Consider the following 17536-nt stretch of genomic DNA (forward strand, 5'->3'; position numbering starts at 1 on the left):
CTTTTGTATCCTCTCCTCCCCCATTCCCTTTTTCTCTCTCCATCCCTCTCTCCCTGTAAGTAAATCAATGAACATACACTTTATGCCATCTATTGATCCTTTCATATCTATCCCCCCCTCCTGTTCTTGCCCTCTCAGTTTTTCTCTTCCCCTTTGAATTTATAATTTTGTCTAATCTCCCCCTCTCTCTTTCTCTGTCTTTATACCTCTCGCTCTGGGACGTCCTATTTATATGGCTGGCACCTTCACGCTTGTACTGAAGTGTGTGTGCGAGTGAGGGAGAGTGTGTTTGATGTTGGTCTAAGTGGTTAACATAATACGAGCCCTCAGAGAGATGACGTTCCCGCACTCACACACACAATTTGAGGCTTTTTGGGTAAGCTTTTTCCATGAACAATTTGTGCTTTTTAGTATTCTCCAGCTGCAGATCCGTCTATCAATCGCATTCTCCCACTCTGCCACTACACACTCACAGACACACACTTTTAAGGCTCGAACGCCTTCGTAGAATGACAAAAACCCCATATTATCTTTTGTTATTTATCATTGCAGATGGAGCGATGGTTTCATGACCTCGCCATCCTCTCTCTGCATATGTTTTTATTTATTCAGACCTTTCTCTCTTTCCTACCCTCTCTTTCTCTAGCATGTTTATGTTTATTCACACACATCTCCCTCTTTTTCTCTCCCCAACCTCCCTCTCCCACTGTCCCCGTGTGTCCAGCTTTTGTTACCAGCCTGGTTTCCATAACAACTGCGACCTTTTCTGTCACTGCCTAACCATTTTTTAATCAGAAGTAGAGAAAAGATCGAAATTAGATGAGACACAGAGAGTGAATTTGGAAGAAGGTTACTCCGGGTTTGCATTATGGATGAAACAAATAGATAATGCTCCAAAAGAGGATAAAACGGTGTGAGAAAAGTTAGAAATGGACAAATGAGACCGTGGCTTACATCCCCAGCAACAAGTGCTGCTCAATAGATACTTTAAAGTTTGAAACTAAATGTCTCTGTTATATTAAAGGTTGAGGTCAATCATTGCAGATATTTAAAATGAGACTTCCCAAATGAATGATGGCGCACCTGGCATTGTTCAACATAGGCCATTAACTCTTACAAAGTACTCTTTATATTACAATGTACTTTCATGTTGCAGTCATCAAGGGGATGCATGCTGATTGTATTTCAGCAATATAACATCTTTAAATATGCATACTTTACTTAGCTCAATTTCATGGCAGAGGACTACAACATAATATTTGCAATGTTCAATTTTCATAATTTTTCAAACTAAAAAACATGACTTTTTGATGACTTACAGTACAGGCTGGGCTTTATTGCAGTTGAAGGAGCTAAAGCGCGTTGGAGCGATCTCTACGGACTAAGAAGGACAGAGCTCTTGAGGTATATTGCAGGTACTGTATTATAATATTCAATATGCCATTTCCCCATTATTATGGGATTGATTAAACTCCCCCATATACATATACATTTACATTTGTATCATTAATTTTTCATTCTCCTGCATGTGAGGAGAGTGTGTTCTGTGTGTGAGTTGGAACATGTGTTACATTTTTGTACCATGTTTCTTTATCCTTGATTGTGTGACCCTTTGGAAATGAGTAAATAAAACAAAAGTGAAAAGATTAGCTCCAGTAAATATAGTAGATATGACCTTTTAGTTTAATTCTGAAAAGCTGGAATTTAAACTATGTGTATGTTCAGCTTTGTCCGGGTTTCTATGCTCTGTTTTCTGGTTTCTATGCTCTGTTTCAAAGAAAATTCCTGTGATGAGATAAAACTGTAAATGAGTGACCTGACTGTCACAGGTAAATATAACATTTACAATACTGGAGGTGAGAATATGCTGCTGAAAATCTGTGACTCTACTAGTGGCTTCATCATTACAGTTCTTTAGAAATGTTCTTCAGTCTTTGTAAAGGTACCCGTCTATACAAATCCATTTTTCGAAATGATATTTCTTGCTCTCCATTAATTTTTTCTATGTGTGTTTAAAAAATCTAACACATACGTTGACAGTGCCACGTTTTTTTTTAACAACTTATTGTTTTCGAAAGTAAAAGTCACATTTGTTAAACTTTAGGATGAATTTGTTTAGCAACATTTAAATGCTTTTGCCAACATCACGGTCATGCATCACCCAAGTACAGCCAAGAGCAACAAACTGTTGCTATGTGAATTATCAAAAAGGCTAATTGCATCCATCTAATATCGGTTAGCATTAAACCAGCAGTGTGCCTGTGCATGCGTGTGTGTGCGTGTGTGTGTGTGTGTGTGTGCGTGTGCGTGTGCGTGTGTGTGTGTGTGTGTGTGTGTGTGTGTGTGTGTGTGTGTACTGGGGGTCATGCCAACATGGGAGGGACCGGACCGTCAAGTGGCCAGCTCTCGAGCCTGCTCGCCCGCCCACCGCGCGCCACTCCACACTGGGATCAGCGCGCGAGGATGATGCCAGCCAGAGGTATATGGATTGAAACTGCACCGTGACACAACTCGAGTAAAGAGGAGGTGGCTGATGAGTGAGAGTAAAACTGAGAGAGTTGCGGAACAAAGGACAGATGAAGAGCGGAGGGAGCAGGAAATAACCGGAAACTCACCGCTGGTTGCTTCTCTTCTGACCGCACCGATGTCCGAGGCCCACCCGGTGCCAGCTGAAAAGTGACCGAGGCAAAGCGCACAGGAGCGGCCACAGGAGTGAGGAGCTCCCGCTGACATCGCTGGAGCTCTTCTCGGTGACTGAGAGTAAGTTCATTTTTTTTTAACTTAAAAAATTATAACATTCTCCACCTTTAATAAGCTTCTAGTTACGGCTCACTGTGTTTATTCTCTTTTTACACTGCGACATTAGTCCACCGCTGCCAATTAGTCACAGGACGCACTGTCACGGGCGCGCGCACACACTAACACGCACACACTTACTAACAGCTCGTGCGTCAGAATGGCCAAAGCGGATTTCTCGCGCGTGGCATCACCGGCAGATGTTGCTGCACGCGGAAGCTTCAAACATAAGCTTCAAACATTATATAAATTATTCAAAGTAACCATATTCCCACGAGGTAGATAGATAGATAGATAGATAGATAGATAGATAGATAGATAGATAGATAGATAGATAGATAGATAGATAGATAGATAGATAGATAGATAGATAGATAGATAGATAGAGATAGATAGATGATACATTACAGTAATAATAATATTTAAAACAAAGTGATACATAGATATTTAATCATTTAATAAGTAAATATACAATTATTTAATCAATAATCAAACCATATATTTTATTTAATACTTGTGTGTAATTATAACAAATTAAACATTATCAGGCCAGATATGAAAAACAATATATATTAATTTATCTTTTTAAGTTTTAGATACATGATATCAGATAAATGAAAAAAAGTCTTCGTCGTGATAGCAATTATTTTCCCAGATTTTGTTAACTGACAGTATGCAGAACAATCTGCAGTTATGGTTCATATATCTATGCTCATTTGTTTTTTATTCATTTAAAACTGCCTGTAGTATTGGGCCTGCAAGCCATAATATTTGGGACACCGAGGGGTAACATGTTGGCCCTATGCGATTTCTCCCCCTTTTTTTAGTACATGCCATCAGCCCATGCACACAGATTAGAATGAACAAATATAGGCCTACATTATTTAATACCAGTGTGGGCTCTATTGAGCGCGAGTTGTCAGTTTTCCCAGTGACGGCTACAGCAGTCCAAGAGTGCCATTATTAAGTCTAATCTAGTGGTTAACAGCTTTCACTTTCATTGCTCGGTGTTCATATTTTATGCAGCTTTCCGCTGGCTTTGAAAAGCTAATCTGTCCCTGATATAAGCGCATTGGCTGCTTTGCCATCTGGGCTGTATTATTGTCGAGAGGACAGGGCATTTGAATAATTGATATTTAGCTATTTATAGTGGGATTATTCTCTTCATGTTGCACCGGGGGACCAATGCACTGATCTATCTATCTATCTATCTATCTATCTATCTATCTATCTATCTATCTATCTATCTATCTATCTATCTATCTATCTATCTTTCTATCTCCATCTATCTATGGCGTAATCATCAAGTAACTCAATCCGCCTGAAATGTAAAATACTGTGTTCACATTTTGTCTTCCTACACCTCTTTTTCATCTGTCCATTTATCATCCATCCATCATTCTGTTGGGTGAGCGCTAGTGTATCCATCTGAAGTGGATTAGGGGTGTTATCAATGCTAAGTAGGACTGCTGTACACACACACTCTCATATGCATACACACACATTGAAACACACATGCTACTCTCACTCTATTTCACTCCCAGAGGACCATTGACCATTGTCAGCCTCTCTCAAGCCTCTTTCTCTTTTGTGCGAATGTGTATGAGTGTGTGTGTGTGTGTGTGTGTGTGTGTGTGTGTGTGTGTGTGTGTGTGTGTGTGTTTGACGGTAAACACTCTGATCAAACAGTGCTTAACAAGCTGCCTGCACTGATAACAGAGACAGGAGAGGAAGAGAGGATGAGAGAGGGATAGAGAGGAAGGAAAAAGGGGGAAAGGGGCGTCGCGATAGAGAGGAGGTTACGTACTGAAAAAAAAAAGATAATGGGGCTGTGTTTGTTTTTACACTTGGTTAAATAGTGAGATGTACTTTTTTTATATACTTTTACTTACTGTGGAACAACCACTTACACTTCTGTTCATTATATCTGCAACAATTAGTATCATTTGGATTATCAATTAAGAAATTTTTCATGGAAACATGTCAGAATAGGCCATTTTAAGGATCTCAAATACATTCCAGCTTCTCTCTGTTTTAAAAAAATGATATTAAACAAAACAAGACATTTTCAGAAATGTTTCTAACATTTTAAAGAACAAAGGATTTACAGATAAACCTTGGCACATGAATTGATAATAAAAAGAATTGTATGTTGCAGCACTACTCTAAACATTAGACTTTATTTCCAACGACTGCTTCTGTGTTATTGTTTTACAGAAAACCACTTGAACTTGTTATTCATAAGCCTTACGTCTGCTTTTCTGTTTTACAAGCTCTTCCAGCTATTGGATGTGACGCCATGCAGAACTACCTATTGTCAATATTTTCCAGCTATAAAAACACGTGTTATCACTACTTTGTTATTGCTACATGGGAAGTTCCACATCCAAACACTGTTATCGCCCTCCATTTTGTTACATGTGTTTTGATGTGCTTTCTTAGACAGCACACAGTTGATAGAAACAGGAAAGGTAGTTTGAAGCGAGGTGGCGATATGATACAAAGATCACGAGCCAGATGTTAACCTGCTGCACCCCCCTTTCTGTCCCCCTGCACACACTCCCTCTTTCTCTCTGACTTCCATCGCAGTGAGGTCACTTTCTACATGGTGTTGTTCCCTCCTATGTCATGTAAGAAAGCTACATTTGCCATTTAGGTATTCATCTCACTGTGGCTAGCTGCTCAAAATGGTCCCATTTTTGATATTTTGCAGCTTTATGCGAGGACGTTGCAGCCCGTTTTTATAACCACTGGAAGCTGCTGGTGACCTGTTTCACTGTCCAGGTGAGCGGAAGTCATGTGCCAGGCACACCGAGATCTGTTCACATCGATTCATTTGTCAACATCGTGTAGTCACGGGTGCTAAACAGAACATTATTCTAAGTGAGGAAAAACATGGCCCTCAGATGCAGTAAAAGTACAAAAACGACACTGTAAAATACAAGTTAAAGTTTTGTATTGAATAGTAAAAGAATGCAAGTATAATCACAAAACTGTATCAAAGTTTTCAAAGAGCAACGCATAAAAATGGCTCTTATATAACATCATAAATGTATTATTACTCATGCAGTAATATAAAAGCAGGGGATTTACTGTTGCTGGTTCAGGCACATTTTTGTAACTATTTTACACAAGAATTTCCATATGGATGAATCAGACGGCTGTTTTTTCGATTTAAAGATCCCACTCCCCTCTTACGCAGAACTGGAGTTAATCTAATTGTTGCCTTGCATACTGGCCGATACGAGTACCACTCGATACCAGCACAAATATAAACAAGATTATTGTTCTTTTCACAGCATCATTATGTGCAGTACATATCAAGCAGAAGAACGTGTGTTGTTGTTGTTCCTGTGTAGCGTAAATGAGCTGATAAATGATATTGGATTGTGCATAGTGATCCAGGATGTTAGGCTACACTAGAGGCTTTTTAAGAACTACAAAAACATGAATGCTGTCTTTCTCTCCTCTCTGTCTGTCTCTACAGTGATGGATTCCCCCACTGATCTCTTCGAGGACTCTTCCCCCCAGATTCACGCGTTCGCTCCGTCTCTCAGCTCCACAGATCTCCCTGCTCCACCCAGTGCAGGGCGCTCTTCTCCAGCCTTCAGACCCCCGGGTTTCCCCCTCATACACCACCTCCTCCAGCCGGGTGGAGCACCCAGGAGGATTGGAGGGCAGCTCAACACAAACCTGAGACAACAGGAAGACAGAAACTTGGAGGAGGGCAGAGGAGAGGTGAAGCAAGGGACAGATGGAGGAGAGGAAGGAGGAATGGAGGGAGAGGAGAGCTTAATGGGGTTCAAGAAGAGGCACAACGATGCTGCGCTTGCGGCCGAGTGGAGTCAAGACGTCCTAAAAGTGAAGAGGATGAAACTGGAGAGCCGACCAAAAGGCGGAGAGGCAGAGGAAGGAGGCAGGAGGCGAGAGGGAGGGAGGGAAGGAAGGAGGAGAGAAAGGGAGGAGCTGAAGGAGCAGCTGGATGAGGCGAGAGAGAGACTGCAGGCCCTGCAGGAGAAAGTATGGAGGGCTTTTGGGGAAAAGCATATGGCAGAGGAGGAGGAGAAGAAAGGGAGGTGCAGAAACAGAGAAGATGGGGGAGAAGATGCTGGACTGATGGAGGAGGAGGAGGAGGACATCACAGAAGGGATGTACGATGAGGAGGACATTGAAGGTGGAGATATGGAGAAAGAAGCTTTTTCTCTTCTTTCCGTTTCCCCTTTCGACAGCTTCCACAAACAGAGAGAGGAGCGGCAGAAAGACGGAGAAGGGAGGATGGAGAAAGGGAGAGGGTTGCACCTGGAGGGCGTGATGGAGGAGGCGGGGTTGTGGTTGGACTGTGGAGGTCTGGTCAGAGGAGACTGGCATGGAGGGGTGGAGGAGGAGGGTGAGGAGGGAGGGCAGAAGTTCGCTCAGGCGCTGAAGGTGGAGCTGGGCAGCGCCGTGGCCCGAGTCATCGACCGAGTCCTCCGCCTTTACACCGAGATGACGGATCCTTCCTCTCCTCCTGCCGCCATCTCCTTTCTCCCGCCGGGAAACGATGGCGGGAGGGAGAGGGGGGTGTGGATGGGACTGTTAACACAAGGAAGACGGGAGGAGAAGATGAGAGGGAACGAGGAGAAGACGGGGAGGCAGGATGGAGAAAGGGAGAAGCAGCTTCAAAACAGGAGCAGTGGTGCTCCGCCTCACCGCTCTGAACCCTCAGATCTATCGATGCCATTGGCTCTTCAGAGGTCACCTGACATACGAAAAGCCCACCCCCTCCTCGGGCCTCCTCTCTCTACTCACCACCCGAACCTCAGAATTCATCACCCTTCTCTCTCTCGCCCTCCTCCTCTTTCTCACCCTCCCCTCCTGACTCCATCTTCACAACCCAAAGACCTCTCCACCTCCTTCCAACCTACCTCCTGTTCCTCTTCTTCTTCCTCTTCTTCCTTCCCTGCGCCTCCCCCTCCACCTCCTCCTCCCCCCCTCCCTCTCCCCCTTCTCCACTACTCCATGCAGCAGCTCTTCTCTCGCTCCCTCCACCACCATCAGCTCCCCCACCTGCCCCCGTCCCGCAAGGACTACTTGAACTCTGACCCTTTCTTGGAGTTCTCGTCTCACCCCTCGTCTCACCCCTCTTTCCCACCGCTCCCCTTGCTCGGTCACCTGGACCCCTCCCTCGCGCGCCACGCTCACGGGGGCAGAGAGAGGGGGATGAGGGGTGACGGGGGGATGAGAGGAGGAGGGATGGACGGAGGAGAGCTCTACCTGACTGCTGGAGGAATATCCTTTTGTCCGCAGTGGGGGAGGAATGGGGGAGGGAAATGTGTTTCTTTATGAGTGTGTTAGTTTGCGTGTGTGTTTGTGTGTGTCTCCTTAACTGGCCTCATGTTTACACCCAGGAGGGATTGTCTCCTTGCCACTTGAAGAAAGCTAAGCTCATGTTCTTCTACGCCCGCTACCCCAGCTCCAACACACTCAAGACCTACTTCCCTGATGTCAAGGTGTGTGTGTGTGTGTGTGTGTGTGTGTGTGTGTGTGTGTGTGTGTGTGTGTGTGTGTGTGTGTGTGTGTGTGTGTGTGTGTGTGTGTGTGTGTGTGTGTGTGTGTGTGTGTGTGTGTGTCAGGGTTATTATCTACACATTACATTAAAACCCAAATGAATGATACAGCATAAACTCCATAAACTCTTGTGACATTGAACCACAGACACTAAACAAACTATGCCTCAATCATTTCACATCAGGCAAGATTAAACATTAAACTTTAAGGTCATTACCACACTGTTCTTCAACCATGATACATACGATTCAGACTGATACTGATAATTGGCCTTCACAAAACAGTTGTAAAACTAAATATTTCTGAAAAAATAAAATATGTTTTTAATAAATAAATTCAGTAATTTAAAGTAAAATGACAATTAAAAATGATTCTTACATTAGTGTGTATCCCATCACAGTGCTGGATCAAGATTTGGTCCATTATTGAGATTTAAAAAATAAAATAATAACAATCGAAATCTGATCCTATTTTATCTAAGCGACTATTTTATGGAAATGTACACTAAAATGTTGTCATTTTAGATTAAATACACTTAAGGAGATATTTGAATGTTTACATTTCCAATACTGTTGAGTGGTTTGACTTATTTTATTGCACTTTATTGCAGTTTGGCAAATTACTCGGAGTGATTAACGGTACATCGAGTTCCGTCGCGTGCTTCAACGGAGACGCTTCCCATTCACTTTGAATTGGGTGACGTCACGCTTTGCCAAACTGCATTGTGGTTCCGTCGCATCGCTTTGCCTCAGTTGCTCGCTTCGAAAGTTGAGAAAAAATTCAACTTTTCAAGCGTCGACGGAAGCGCCAGCCAATCAAATCATATGCCAGTACAAGCGCTAGCCAATCAAACCGCGTGCTTGTGTGTCCGGGGCGGGAGATTAATGTGATTGGTTGTTGGTCGCGCACCAGACACGCCCACCGGCAAGCTTCATGCTCTAACCAACTGAGCTAATCTGCCACGCATCAAATTAAATAAAATGGCAATTTGTGTGTTCACAAACAAATTCAATCACAATAACAATTCAATAACAACAAAAAGTTGTATTAACAACCAAAGAAAGAAGTGTTGTTCTCATTAATTGTAATGTGATTATGTATAAATATTACCACTCTCCACTATGACAGATTAAAACATTAGCTACTGGTTCAAGCTCTCTTTTAAGTCAAGTTTTATAGAATTACCAACGCTGAATTAAATGATTTAATGGGCTCTCCTCGCTTGCTGTCCACCCTGCTCACTTCCTGTCCTGCTGTTTCCTGTCCACTGTGCAGTTTAACCGCTGTGTGACCTCGCAGATGATCAAATGGTTCAGTAACTTCAGAGAGTTCTTCTACATCCAGATGGAGCGCTTTGCACGGCAGGCTGTCCGCGAGGCTCTCACCCGGTGGGTTTCAGTTGGCACCGGTTAAAGTTAAACCCGTTTGCTGCAAACTTCTATTGTTTCCCTTGGTTTCATAGAGCTGGCAGTTTGTCATGGAATTTCTTTATCTTTGTTGATTCATGCTTTACATGCTGTGTATATGCTGCATATTTGGTAATTGTACAGAGAGGAGCACAATGACTAAATTGTTTTGTATCAGGCTTGACATTTTCCTGTTTTATGCAACAGTGTTTTACAATATAATTGTTTCTGTGATGTCCATTTATTTGTTCAAGTGGTCAACATTTGCCACAGTGAATGCATTGTACAGGACTGTTAGGAATACATAATTGTACTTAATGGAACCATAGAAAGGATTCAGGAGAGGGTTTTGGTCAAAATAAATGTATAAAAACTACAAAAAAGAGTCCAGATGGATGTCATGGTGATGTAAATGAGTGTGTTTGTCTGTGTGTGTAATTAGGGATGGTGCGCCTCGTGTGAGCAGAGAGGGTCAGCTGCGAGTGGGCCGTGATACGGAGCTTTACCGCATACTGAACATGCACTACAACAAAAGCAATGTCTACCAGGTAAGCAGAGTGTGTGTTTGGGTGGGTGCTTTATAATCGGTGTAGCTGTAAGTGATGCTGTTATTTAATTTTATCGATTGAGTCTGATACGCTTCTAGGTTTCTTTAATGGCAGTATGTTTGAGCATCCCTTTGTAAATACAAGAAAACCACAAGGCACTGTACTGTATGTTTATGTAGAGACATATATACAAACAGGATGTATTTATAAAACTGTATCTGCTACAATGACTATAATGACATATCCTTGGTCTGTCCAGAGCTATTGTATACTTTCATAATTGTTTATATTTAATGGTAAGTTGTTCATTAGCTGATATCATTGTTTGTGTTTATTTGAATTGTGAGGATATATTTCCAACATACATGCACAACCTTTTTATACTCCAATTTCATTTCAATGCCTTGGCATTTCTAGTGTAAACTGAGATGTTGCTCAATGGTAACGACCTGAAATATCTTTCTCAAAAGTACTTTGGCGTTATTAGCACCACGCTCTAACCAACTGAGCTAACCGGCCATGTTTAGCATTATGTCATATGCTGAGTAATTTGCAACTACTTACTGTACAATATCACCTTGGTGAATAAATGTTATTCTTGTAACTAACTAGTGTTTTGAGTTAAGTGCTGATTAGGCTCAGGTTAAAACAGGGAGCTTTGCTGCAGACATGTCTCTCATACAGCAAGATGAGCACAGGTGTAATTAATAACCCTAATGATGCCCACGCTCCATTAACAGCTCCAGGGCCTAGGTATTAAGCTTTTCATTAGTGTTATTCTGCACATGTGTTTTTGTTGTTGTTGCTGCAATATGAAATGTTGCAAATCCTGTTATGTAAGGTCACCAAACTCTTACTGGGGAAGTATTAATAAGGTATCAAAACCTAAAAAATAAATGCATATGTATTATCTGCTTTCTATTAGGGTCTAATTAAATCTAATTAAAAATAGGACAAATGCAAAATAAAAAATGCTAGAATACTGTATGAATACAAATATGATCATGTTTAGTATTGCAATTATTGATTACATTTATGGTTTTAACTGCTGTGTGTATAATACGAGAGCTGACAGGGGCAACATTTCCAACATTTAACCCTGTTTCTTTTTTTATTTATGTGAATTGTTTCTCATTCCGGTTGAGATTTCTAAAGTCCTAAATCAGTGGACCTTGAAGTATTTTGTCTTTTGACATTCACATTTCTGTGTACAGGTCCCAGAGAGGTTTATCGAGATATCCGAGGTGGCTCTGAGGGAGTTTTACTCTGCCATCTGGACCGGCAGAGACAGCGACCCCTGCTGGAAGAAAGGCATTTATAAAATCATCTGTAAGATGGACAGTCCCGTACCAGACGCCTTCAGGCTGCCTGGCTGTCCCATCGGCTGAGGATCAAACCACTGTCATCTGGTACATGTATACAAACGCATGCATAAAACACAAACTCACTACAAGAGGAGCATTTTATTAAAGCATTCTCAATCCCATACTGTGAGAACTGGTAATCAATTCTACAATTTCATTCATTTTGAAGAAAAACAAAAGAGTATTTAATGTGCATGTACAGAGACATACATGCTCAAAAACACGCACACACACTGGGTGAACACTGACACTCAGTGCTGTGATAAGAGTCTTGTGACCGCACTTACGGAGGAACGTGACCGTACCATTGAATTACAACGGGACAGAACCATTTCCAAACATTCCTCACCAGTCAGCTGACTCGTGAATTCCCAGTGCTGCTAAACGGGCTTGAAAGAACTGTCAAGAAAATAAGAGTTTCTGCGGCCACAGAACTGGAATACACTGATTTAATCACAAGGGAATCATGGAGATATGTTTACTTGCTGTGTTAACATGTAATACATCATTAATCCTCTTGAGTATATAGTATGCATTCCTTCGCAGTCTCTTGCAGATGATTGCGTTTTACAAGACCATTCAATGCATCCCTCAGTAATCAAATGTACTGCTGACCAATGTTTACCAAGCTGCACAAGTACTTGTTGCAAGACAAAGAGACCACAACCTAAGCACATTTTCTCTCAGATTAGGGGCCCCATTCTCCTCATCATTTCTATTTCAAAGAGAGCAGTCTCAAACATCTACATTCCTGTTAAACATTTTCCTGATAAAAAAAGTAGTAATGTGTGATTAGCAGTTTCTCACTCCCACATCATTTCGATGCTGCTCTCCCTCAGGGGTGTAGACAGAACATTAAATGTGATTTTTTTTTTTGCTTGAAAATGAACAGTTATTGTTGCCTTGTGTGTGGGCTTCTCTGGAGTATCAGAATTACACTTGTATTTAATTAGTGAGTTTACATTTTGGTTTAATTTTTCCATGTCTTTGAGAATGCTTTCCCTTTTTTTCAACAACACAAGGCTTTTATATTTGCATTTATTCAAATGTAAAGGAAAAGATGGGGACCAATCTTAATTAATGTTGCATAATATATTACAAATGTTTTGGGAATTGTAAGATTTTCCACTTTTAGCGACCTATCAGGGCAGTGGTTTCAGTCAGTTGTGCTTGTATATCCATCTCTTTGTTCAGTATGGAATAATTATATAGCTTTTGTACATGATGGCACAATGTAATCTAAATGTAATTAAAATTCTGCAAAAAGAAGGCCAATATATTGAATTTAAAATAGTTAAATTAATGTTTTGTTGTTAACTTGATGTTATCTTAATGTTTAAATATTCACTTTTTATTTCCTTATGTGATTCTTATTGCACAGTTATTATATATGGACATATGTTTCCCAAAGGTATTACAGAAACTTTTACTATTTACTGTATGTCATGACTCTTTTATGGAGAGGAAACGTGTTGACTGACTGCTATTTGTGACGTGTTTCAGTGCATGTTTCCTACATCACATTTTGTATTGTGATCTCTTCTGTTTCCGTCATTGGTTTTATTGGTCTCTCTTTTATATTGTACATAATATTATTCTATTGTTTAGATCTGTGCCTCATTCAGACTTGAATTGACGTGATTTTTGGTGTTTAAACTTATCAGTGAATTAAAGTGATACCAGGCTATAGTGTTGTGATGACTGGATCCACATTACACACATACATACACACTTACACACACACAGTCCTGCTAGCCAACACTAATACCATCACACTTTAAGCCTTTAATCTAACAACACACTAAAACACATGCATTCTCATTGGATGTTAGCTTTGTAAGAGGCTCAACCCCACACACACACACACACACACACACACACACACACACACACACACACACACACACACACACACACACACACACACACACACACGCACGCACGTACACACACACTTTCTCTGGTATGCTGGAAACGCATCCAAACCACTGAAATCTTGTAGAAAACAGCTGCTGTTTTCTAACACACAAGCTGGATGAAAAGTCTTTGAAAAAAGATGTATCATTTAATCATCAGCTTTTAAATGAATCACCAATTATCTTTGATAATCCATACCTCAAGAGATGAAAATAAAAAAGCCCAATTTTGCTTTTCCTGTCTACCCTAAATGTAAACATATCTTTGTTCACAATAGACACACATAAATGCAAATTTTCCCTGTCAAACTATTTTTTCCCTTTATTTCCACTTTAAAAATCATACAGGTCACATTTCAGCTGTTCCAAGAAATGTGCTTTTTATTAGCTGGTATCTATTTCCGCAACGGCTTTTTGAAACCAATTCCATTTTAAGGCTGTTAATGATGCTTTAAATTACATTCAAATTAGCTTTTTTGCACCGCAAAAAGAAAGCTATTCAGTTTTCAAAGAACGCTTCACATCATAAAACGGGTAAAAGAGTCTTTTGTGGCAGAACTGGCATACAATATTAACTCAAAGCCTAACTGCAGACTGTGTACAGCCCATCAGCCCTGAATAGGGGAACTCCATCAGTATTCAACTTGCAGAAACTTTGTTCATCGTATGACAAGACTCTAATTACAGGAACACATACATACAGTGTAGTGCTGTTTCATTGGTGCAATCTAAGCATACATATTTCTTTGAAAAATGTGTGACACATAATCAATGGGTTATACTTTTGATATGTTTGGGTGCCAGGTAATGTTATTTTTTAAAGTGACTTCTTAACGGTCTTGAAAATTGTGTTATATATATCAGAATAGCATGGTCATATGACATGAGTCACAAGGTCTGATTAGGCATCTCGCACACACACACACACACACACACACACACACACACACACACACACACACACACACACACACACACACACACACACACACACACACACACACACACACACACACACACCTATATACCGACACCTATACACACACAGACACATATACACACACAATGACATGCCTGCTAGTAGCTCAGCATTTGACTAAAAGTCTTGCCACCTGATAGTGTAGTAGTAACACAAAAACGAATTTATTATCAGACATGAATCCAATCTTATGATGAGCATTACAATATTGCAGTAGTGTCTCTTAATGTATTCTAATAAGACTTAATATGTGTGTAAATGTTTGCATTTGCATGAATGAAAAGCAGGTTCAGCTTCCCTTCCCACAGCTTTCAGTGGACCTTTCTGGGTTATCCGTAGAGAATTGCTCTGTATGACATTAGTGTTGAAGTTCCTCTGCCCATCAGTGTGACAAATTTAATACACGATTTCCACGCATTTCTTTATCTGGTGGCGCTGAAGGGAAGCTTATTGAAGCTAAACCCAGGAGTCTTTCTCATGCGCAAGGTTGTTGCTGCTGCTGGACCAAGAGTGAGGACGTCTGAGACATAAATCCCAGAAATAACGCTGGAAATCAAACCCTCGCATCTTCAAATTTAAAGTGTGGCATTTGTTGAATTGCATAGAGAGGAGACAGGTGAGTTTTTGGGCATCAAATAATGTCATATAGCTCTATTGACATCATTAATTTGTTTATTAATGCAACATTTGACAATATTTAGCTAAGTAAGATCTGCATGGAGTTATGTATTTCCTTTTTTTGGAAACCTGTAAACCTTGTATATGAACAAATATTTGAGTAAAGTTGTAAAGGTTTAGAAAGATAAGGAAGACTAAAGGGGAATATCAAGACAGCAATACATATTTCTATACTGCCTTGAGTTATCCTATTCGTATTAATATTATAATTAATATATGTTTTATTTTGTATTTACATACATGTTTCTCCGTTGTAATTTAATGTAATTGTTTTTCCTAAAATGCATGTACTATTGCACTGTTCTGTCAACGCATTCTTCGATAAATTCTCATTATTTTCAACGAACAAGCTAGTTGCAAGTTAACTACTGTAGCTAGCAGCTGTGCTATTCTTCTTAACATTTTATTTTAGAAAAACAATACCGGAACTGTCCTGTATCTCACCTTGTGTGCCTTCACACAAGAAGAAAAGCACAGATGGGATTTAACACTCAGAAAGCCACTGAGTGCGTTTGATTTCGGATTACAGTGACATACACAGTACGAGGTTTATTTTAAAAAAGGGGGAGATTTGTTTAGGAGTGTGCTCCCTCTCACTCCTGTTCACTGCCCTCCGGATTCCTGCAGGACTCCAGAGTGGCGAAGAGCCCATGCTAAATTAAATGAAATGTGTCTACTTTTACTACCAGATGTGCGGTCCGTTTATGCAAAAGTTGCCGATTTCTCATCCACAATTACGTCACTTCCGCCTAAAACCCAGGAGGTATACGATCGAGCACCCGTGCCTTAACGCCCCGTGCTGTCAGACAGGAGCTGGCCAGGAGAAGATGGTGTTACCGGGGCTGCTGCTGCTGGAGCTGACTCTCTACGCCAGCTGCTTCATCTGTGGGATTGTCACCGCCGCCTCCACCACCATAGTCCAGGTGATTTTACGCAGAAATGATAAAACTATCCTAATCCTACATTTACTCTATTTCCATCCTCTTCCGGGAACACTCACTTTTTCACTGCGTGTATTCCTGAGAGGTTCATGCTCACCAAAGAAAATCCCGAAATAACAATTAACAGGCTGGATTTATGGCATTTATTTGCAGTTTATTCCAACGTTTTCATTCGTTTTGCATTCATTCGTTGTCTGGTTAACTGCAGAAACATATTAGTCTTTGTAACTCTTTTTTACGAACACATTAAAAAAGATAGGTGTTGTAGGTCTCGGACATACCTCTTTCTCTTTGTATTAACCTTCAGTGGTGGATTCAGATTCTTTACTTGAGTAAAAGTACTAAAGTAATACCACACTGACTGTACACATACTCAATTTCAAGTAAAAGTACTGCATTGAGAATGGTGTTTGGGTCAAAGTATTTAAGTATGATTGGGGAAATGTACTCATTGCAAAAACTACAAAATTGGAAATTGTAATATTTAAAAAATAAATCTTCACATTTAAAATGCTGGAACTCTGAAATATTTTGGACCAGAACACATTTTAGCAAAATTGCTACTTAAATATAATGTCGGATGGTTTAATCTATTCCAAATAATCTTATTTTGTAAATTTTTCCGTAGTATTGTGTGTCAAAATCTCACTTTATAAAGTAACTAATACAAAAATCTTTACAATAAATGTAGAAAAATAAAAAATGTGCTTCAAAATGGAGTAGACTAGAATACTATAAAGTATAAGGTGAAAGTACTCGAGTAAGTTCGAGTATAGTACTTGAGTAAATGTACTTAGTTACTTTCCACCACTGCTAGCCTTTATAATTGGGTTTAAACTTCACAATGCACAGTATAGGGGGGAAACTACAGAAGCACATTCAATTAGCTGCACTGATTTTACGCTATGCTTCAGGCTCTGTGAAAAACTAACATTTATTTTGAAGGTTAAAACTCCTTAAACACAACGTTCTGGTCTTCACTGATTTGGATATGTGTGAGCTGTGAAATATGTGTGCTCGCGAGTAATCAGAGAGTCATGTGTCCGTTCTCATCATGTGACCAGATGGTTCTCGTGCCCAATTATTCTCTCTACTCCTTTATGGGAGTCAGATGCTGCAGTGAACATGTGGTTACTGTGGATATGTGAGACGAAACTGAGAGTATTGAATAAAACTAAAGTACTAAATAACTAAAATGTCATTCTTTCTCTTGTCTCAGGGTAATTTTGGAGGTCATTGCATGCTGTATGGACTTGTGAACTACAACACCACAGCGAGCCTGATCGGGGTGCAGTCCTCCAGCACCCCCTCTCTGTGCTACTTCGTGTCGGCCATATCAGTCCTTGTGGCGGTGACGTGCT

The 17536-nt window shown here is 40.6% G+C and overlaps 2 protein-coding genes across 3 annotated transcripts; both read left to right on the plus strand.

Moving 5' to 3' along the window:
• Window positions 1-2438: 2438 nt before the first annotated feature.
• Window positions 2439-13339, plus strand: prox3 (prospero homeobox 3). 2 transcript variants are annotated; one of them, XM_010773795.1, is made up of 7 exons: window positions 2439-2760; window positions 5510-5580; window positions 6284-8064; window positions 8172-8285; window positions 9619-9731; window positions 10192-10297; window positions 11512-13339. In XM_010773795.1, exons 3-7 carry the CDS (start codon window positions 6286-6288, stop codon window positions 11683-11685), a joined length of 2286 nt encoding a protein of 761 aa, XP_010772097.1. In that variant the 5' UTR covers window positions 2439-2760; window positions 5510-5580; window positions 6284-6285; the 3' UTR covers window positions 11686-13339. The 2 variants fall into 2 exon arrangements, with proteins under 2 accessions (XP_010772097.1, XP_010772099.1); XM_010773797.1 differs by having other exon boundaries at window positions 8178-8285.
• Window positions 13340-15653: 2314 nt separating this feature from the next.
• Window positions 15654-17532, plus strand: tmem179ba (transmembrane protein 179Ba; the record flags this gene model as incomplete). The annotated part of the gene is made up of 2 exons (XM_010773799.1): window positions 15654-16157; window positions 17395-17532. Coding segments are annotated over exons 1-2 (399 nt in total), but the record flags the coding sequence as incomplete, so codon positions are not given.
• Between the last annotated feature and the right edge of the window lie 4 nt (window positions 17533-17536).

The sequence above is a fragment of the Notothenia coriiceps genome, unplaced genomic scaffold, assembly GCF_000735185.1.
Source record: "Notothenia coriiceps isolate Sejong01 unplaced genomic scaffold, NC01 NC01_scaffold00012967, whole genome shotgun sequence".
Lineage (NCBI taxonomy): Eukaryota > Metazoa > Chordata > Actinopteri > Perciformes > Nototheniidae > Notothenia > Notothenia coriiceps.